Source organism: Octodon degus, unplaced genomic scaffold (assembly GCF_000260255.1).
Source record: "Octodon degus isolate 3935 unplaced genomic scaffold, OctDeg1.0 scaffold00019, whole genome shotgun sequence".
Taxonomy (NCBI): domain Eukaryota; kingdom Metazoa; phylum Chordata; class Mammalia; order Rodentia; family Octodontidae; genus Octodon; species Octodon degus.
In genome coordinates this window covers 12,152,855-12,160,231 of record NW_004524595.1, presented here as the reverse complement: position 1 = coordinate 12,160,231, position 7,377 = coordinate 12,152,855, and the positions used below count along the sequence as shown (strand labels likewise).

General features: G+C 37.1%; 1 protein-coding gene across 1 annotated transcript in view; it reads right to left on the bottom strand.

The window, feature by feature from the left end:
* The window catches only part of Ldah (lipid droplet associated hydrolase), a 67,341-nt gene that overhangs the window by 42,019 nt on the left and 17,945 nt on the right, over positions 1-7,377 (bottom strand). Inside the window, exon 3 of the mRNA XM_012513883.2 lies at positions 6,480-6,492. Coding sequence (XP_012369337.1) covers positions 6,480-6,492 — 13 coding nt within the window. The remainder of the gene's footprint in view (positions 1-6,479; positions 6,493-7,377) is intronic.

The following is a 7,377-nucleotide window of genomic DNA, read 5'->3' as shown; positions in this document are numbered from 1 at the left end:
CTCTCCACACACTCACCGGACCTGGGCTAGCTTATGTTATGTTTTATTCTTAATAATTCTCTACTATCATGAAATTTTTTCTTAGTTGCTATTTTTGTATATCTTAACCTATTCAAATACTATGTGAGTACTCTGAATTGATCACAGATTTATACATATGATACACAACATTCTAGCCTCTTAGTTGGACACACAATTTAATTTTAATTTTGGAATATTGTTTTGAAATATTTAATTTTGAATTAATGTTTAATTTTCTTAATATTGTTTAATTTTAATTTTTGTTTTAAGATTTATAGTGTATCTTTGGCTTACAATCTACTTATAAGAAATGGCATGACATTTTCTCCTACTATTAGAAACTTTAAAAAGTGTATTTCCATTTTATATTGACTTTATATTACTCATCTTTTACACACACATATATTTATAAAAAAATATGTATATAACCTGACATAAGATTGATTCTGTTTTGTAGAAATCTTCAATGATCTTTTAAATGGATTCATCTAATATATTTTACATAGTCCTGAATAACTACCATTTTGAGAGCTCTTTATTCTTTATCTATGACCATACAGAAACTCCTCTTGCCTTCTGGATTATTGTCTTTGTTATTTTCTATATGTTATACCTGGAGATATTTGAATATTTTGAGTTTGTATAACTAGAAAATATTTTACTTTTACTTTTCAAAGGTATATTTGCTAAGTATAAAATTCAATGAGGACAGGTCTTTTGCTTTTTTTCTTCAGTTCTTTGAATTAGTCTAGTTTTTTACCATTTCTTCTTCTTTTTTCCTAATGTAGAATAAGATGCTATTTAATTTTGTTCTTCCATAGCTAATATTTTTTTAATGTATATGCTTAGTGATTTTTTTCTTTACAATTAGTTTTGGACAATTTCATTTTTGTGTATCTTGGTATGATTTTATTTAAATTTCCTGTGCAAAAGGTTCATTTTTCTTGGAAATGTAGTGCTATAATTTTAGCTAAATTCAGAAATTTTAAAACTTTAAATATTTATTGCCTACTCCTTTCTACTTGGAGAATTCTAGTTATATGAATATAAGCTTCTTGATTCTGGAACAGAGTGACTATTATATGGCTGATCTGTAAATTCTTCATTTTTATTTTAGACAATTTTTATTGTTATATTCATTTAAGTTTGTAAATAATTTACTTACAATGTGCAATTTATAATTAATGTCATGTTATGTATTCATTTCAGAAATATTTCTTTAAAATTCACTCTGTCTACATCTTATATCTTTCACATTTCAGTATTTGTCTACAGTTTTTAATATCCTATATAATTACTGATTTTCAATAAAGTTAATGAGAAAATAAATAATATTGAAGAATAAAAAAAGGTAATTTCAAAATACCTAGAAGGAAATGACACAGATCACAGAAGATATAAGACTATTTACCTGTTCTAGATTATAGGATTGAAAGACAAAACAAATCAGAAGTGTATTACTTAGAAATTGGGAGTCATATCTTTGCAAAATAAAAGAACATAAAGTTTGACTTAAAATCATTCCCATAGCTCCCTCTCCAGGCTAAATTGACGATGATCACTGTCTTCCAAATCTGAAGTCTCCTCTGAGACACAGAATAAACTCTTAGCTATAGCCCCTGAAAAAATAACAAAAGAAAGTTAAATATTCCTGACATACAATGGCAAAGGACAAACATTTCCAATCCAAATGGGAGAAATAGGGGAATATAAGGGAATGGGAGCAAAGCAAGACTGAAACCCAGCAAGACAAACAGTAAATTTTATAACCCCCTATTAGTGCCTGAGGCAGGTCGTGGAAATGTGAGCTCCAAAATATGGGCAGCTCTGTCCCTACAGCATTACCGATTGCATTTCATATTGCTTCTCCCTTGGGGAAGCTCCTCTCACTACCTGCAACTTTCAACTTTCTTGGTTTCTTGAACTTCCTGGAGTCTTCAAGTGCATTTTTGGCTTCACTCTTTCAGCTTCACATATTGCCTCCCAGACCTTCTGAAATACAGGTAGAAGTCTCTCTGACTCAACTCCTCATGCATGCCTGTAAGACCAGCACCAGGTAGATAATGCCAATGTCTGCCACCAGCTTAAGCAGTAGCCAGGACTCTTTAAATGGTGGTTGCAGAGGTCTTTGAGTGTCTGGATACCTGAGCACTATGAAGTGAATCCTGGGAACAAATTCCATAGGCAACCCTTCTTTCAGTAGGGTACCCTAAGACAGCTTGTTAAAGCAAAGTCTTTCAATTTTACAATTTTGAGCCTGCAAAGGGGGGAGCCTTGCTGGTTCTTGTGATGTTCACAAGCCATATTTCCTATAGTCTTGGAAATATTTGGCTTATTTTTAATGTTAATCTTTTCAGAAACCAAACTCTCCCCTAGCTCCAACTTTTCAGGTCCCAACTTTACCTTTCTAGCCTAATGTAAACTTTAGCACATCATTCAGCTCTGTCGTCTACTCTTGATTTTCAGCATAAACCTGGCCCAACAATACTCATGGCACAGCTTGAGTGCTGGACTGCTTTGAAATTCTGTCGGCCAGATTAATTAGTCCACTACCCTTAGTTTTCCACAAAGTCTCAGGACACAAGCAAAATATAGAAAACTTTTTTGCAGAGCATAACATATATGGCCTGGAATCCAACTGATGCTAGTGTCCTTTTTTCCAACTGACACCTCCTGAGGCTGGTTTTACCATCTATATTTCTAATGACATGCTGGTCTTCTGAGTTCCTTCCAGAATCTTCCATCAAGCTCAGCTGATAGTATTTTAGAGCTTCTCCAGCTGGCATCACAAAACCTTTCCAAACTCTTCCCATGAACTAGTTCAAAAGCTTTGAACCACATGGTTAGGTAACAGTCACAGCAAGACCCCTCTTCTGTGATACTCAAATCTACTTTAGTCATTTTCTTGATGCCTGGACAAAATACTCAACACAAGCAACTTCTAGGAGAGCAGGTTTATTTAAGCTTATGTTTTGTAAGTTTTAGACCTCGCATGGTTGGCAGTATGGTGGAAGGGCAAAGGAAAGCTGCTCATTTCATGGTGGCCATGAAGCAGGGAAAGTGAAGGTAAGAGCCAGGAAGGGTTATATACCGTCACACCCCCAGGGACATGCCTCATCCACTCAGATCCACCAGCTCGCAGTAAATCAGCAATAACATCCTTGTAATCCAAATTATCTTGCAAAAGCCCCGCTTCTGAGTGAATGAGGCTTTTGGGGGACATCTGTATATAAAACGTAATCAATCAGTGGAATGTGCGCTTCCCTGGCAAGCACAAAGACCTGAGTTCAATCCCTGGTTTCAAAAAAAAAAAAAAAAAAAAAAAAGTAATCAAGAAAAATCTTCATTTCCCTGCGGTTCAGTTCTCTCAAAGCTCTGTGCTTCACCACTGAGACCAGAACTCCTCTATGCCTTCACTTGTGAAGGCTGGTGAAAAAGTGCAAAGTTATGGCAAGTCCTTTTATTCTCCGCAGAAGAGACAGTGAACTAGTTTATGGCTGTCTACTCTTAAGTAGATGAATCCCCTCTAGCTCCAAATTCTACAAGCATATTTTATATATTAAAGTACATTATTAAATTTTGGAATAGGTAGGTGGAAAAAAAACAGAACAGGAGGTAGCAATATGAACAATTTCCTGAATAACTTAGGACATACAAAAAACTGCACCCAAATTACTTACATAAGTCCTTTGTTCCTAAGTCTGTCCTCCTATCAATCAATAGTGTTAGGTCTAAAACCTTTAGCAGTCCATATTTCTTTTCAGCTAACCTCTATACACTCAAAGCCATCCTACCCCAAATGAAAAGTTTTAACTATCCTTCCTTCTGTTTTTTTCTTATCACTTCACACCACCCTGGCCCTCTTTTCCTTATATTTCTTTAGTGCCCCATGCTTTTACTTGTAACTTTGCTTGTATTTCTTCAACCACTCCTACAATGCTTTCTCTCATTTTGTCAGTTATCAACTGATTGTCTCTCTGCATCAAAGTTTTCTCTCACTGCCTTCATTGTTTCAGAACATGATTCTGGTCCTCTAATACATTTTTCTTTTGTCAACAGACACATTACGAAAATCTGTTACTATAGTGGGTTGAATAGAGGTTACTGCAGGAAGAGCTTTCCCTGAAAGTTTCTGGAAAGCCTGCACTCTTTTCCCTCTCTGCTGCTCAGGTAGTGAAATTTCCCTAGTCCAGCAGCTTATAAGCAGAAGTGACTTTTTTGGGTATACCAGTAATACCTGGAGCTAACTTTCATTATTACAACTTACGGAATTACAAATATAAAGTGATTAGAGATCAAGGATGCTGCTATACATCCTACAGTACACTGAATACTCCCCCACAACAAATAAGTATCTAACCCTAAATATCAATAATAAATGGCAGTGAAAAACTGTTCTAATGCTAGGTTCCTCTAAGGCACAGCCATCTGTGTACTTTCTTTCTTCAGCTTTCTACTCAAGCAGCAGAGCACTACAAACCTGAAGCCTCAGATGAAGTGTTTTCTCCCCATTATCTGTCTTCAGCTCCTGTGTGTATTGCAGAAGCCCTGCTAGCCAGGCACCTGACCTTTGTCCCACACAGTGGCCTGGAACTGCCCTACTCTAAAACATACACAATAATGTTGTAGGCTACATATATAGGGAGGCTCCTCTCTCACTTGCAATTCCAGCAGTAATTCCCTTCATAATCAACCACCAGCTTCAACTCACCAGCATCTTAAGGCTTTACCAACACAGACACCAGACCCAGGACCTGCAGCAGAAACCCAGGTCCCTCTGCACAATTTCACAACAGTGTTGGCTTACCTGTGGTTACAGAAATTGTGTACCAGCATAAAGTAAGGCAACTCAGCACATATCTCTGCCATGTATGGGGCTGCAATCACACCTTCACAGAAGCTGAGCTTTCAATTTTATCCTTCAATGGGTACTTTGCCTCAGTCCTAGGGTTCCTTTTAGAGTTCTCTTTATACAATAACTTTATTGCTTTTGTCTTATTATAGATTAACTATTGTTTATATTTAACTGACCATTTACTGTGTGGCTTTCTGTCCTCTGATTTGATCCAGAGTGATATACTTGCTTCATATAGCCTTCCTTGAGCATATCAGGTAAAGACAGAGCATGAAGACTGGTGCTCAAGTTGGTTATTCATTTGCTTTCTAACATTTCTAAGGTATCAGTTCTCTGGTCTTATTTTCTGTTGCCTCTGTATTCTCTGTTTATTATTTTTATTGTCATGTTCTGGAATTTAAGGAGGAAGATAAAATGTATTCTAACCTCCATGTTTCACCCTACGTCCTGATTCTTCTTAAATAAGAATATTAAAATTCTCACTTAAAAAGTAGGAACCACTTTTGACTCAAAAATATACTGACTACATAAAAATATCACCACTCGATGGGTTTTTATAGTTCACTAATAAATGTCACTAAAGGCTTTAGTCTCCAAAACTCATGCAGACTTTGGATATTTATAATATGTTAGCAACAGTATGAGATGGAATTGTATATACACTATTTTTTTTTTTTTTTTTTTCCAGAACCAGGGACTGAACTCAGGCCCTTGTGCTTGCCAGTGAAGCGCTTATTCCACTGAGCCATCTCCCTGGCCCCTGTATATACACTATTGACTTAGAATGTTTACTTCAAAGAGACTGGCCATGTTGAACACTTTCAACAGAGGGGAATTAAAAATTATTAAATACATTCAACTAATAAATAAGTTCAACTGAATGACATCCTGAGAACTTTGTCATGACAAGCAGCCCGAATTCAGAAGATCAGAATGAGAACTTTGATTAGCCATAGAAATGAATGCAAAATCAAGTAGATAGAGAACACAAGCATAATCTATAAAAATTGAAAAAAGTAAACACAATTCTAAAATACTTCAAATAAAATACAACTGAGATACAAGCAGTTAACATAAATGACTTTCATGGGCCGGCGAGATAGCTCAGCAGACACCTGCTTAGGCAAGTGCAGGGACTGAGATTTGATCCCCCACACCACATACCACACTGGCCCTGCCTCTGGGTGCAATGAGCCGGCCAATGAGACCAGGTATAATGGTGCATATCGGTAATCCCAGCACTGGGGAGGCTGAAAACAGGAAGATCACTATGAATCTGAGCTACGTAGTGAGACTTCATACCAGATACACACACACACACACACACACACACACACACACACACACGAGATAGATTTCTGCCTAAGTTCAAACTGCTGGGGCTGAGGAGATAGCTCAGTAGAATAAGTGCTTGCCTGGCAATCGCAAGGGCTTGAGTTCCATCCCCGGTTCTACCAAAAAACAAAACAAAATAAAACCCAAAAAATCCCAACAAAACTGCTAAATTATAATGACCCTGATTCAACATGGCTGAATTCCAAAAACAACAGCTTATTTTCCCAAAGACCATCTCCTCCTTCAACCTATCCTCAATCCCAGATACAATTTCCTTTCACCTTTCTCATGCTACAAGGAAGACCCCAAATCAGTTCCTTAGGTGTAACTAAACTTGCCTCTCAAACTCTGTTCCTAGCAAAAATCCATATGATCTCAACATCCTTTTGTCTCAAGTGAGAGGATCTCTCATCTCTCTGCAATCAATCCTTTCCATGTCCTCCTCAATGGCAATAAAGGCCTCCCTCTCTTCCTTTCCTTTTACTTTTGCTTCTCTGCTGCGCTGAAAAACCTAATATTTTTGTGCTGTGACTCAGATCGGTGAGCTGTGTAGTTCTGGGGATAGAGGACTGGTTTGAGCTTCCTCACCAATGAGCTATTTTCTACTTCCTCTGCTCTGCTGCCTGTTGCTGGCATGCACCCAACATTGATCCACCTCATTTCTCACAAGTGAGCCATTTCTCAGTTCTCAAGTTTTCTGTCTCAATTTTTCCTGACTCAGAGGCAGTACAGAAACTGTGGATCCACGTCAGGAAATCCAATGGCCATCCCTTGGATAGAAAAAGCTGTCCTCACATTCCTTGGGCAGGGATATTGCTCTCATATCCTAAGACAGAGCAGTTACTTTCTTATCTTTGGGGACCCCTCCCTGTTTTCTAGTGATGACTGAACAAAACAGGTGTGGGATCTCTCATACTTCATAATCTTGGGAGTAGATGATGATCTCTCCACACAATGTGAAGCTTTGGCTCACCTCAAACTCAGTCATGATGGGAAATGTTCATTTCTAATCTCAAAAGACACAGTGATCAGTGTCTTGTTCTTAATTTTGTTTATTTTTATTTTTTCCCATAATTTTATTGATAAACAAATAGCAATGAGACAGTTTCAAATCAAATTGGTAGGACAGTTTCAATAATTAACACACTGCATATATTCTTCCTAGT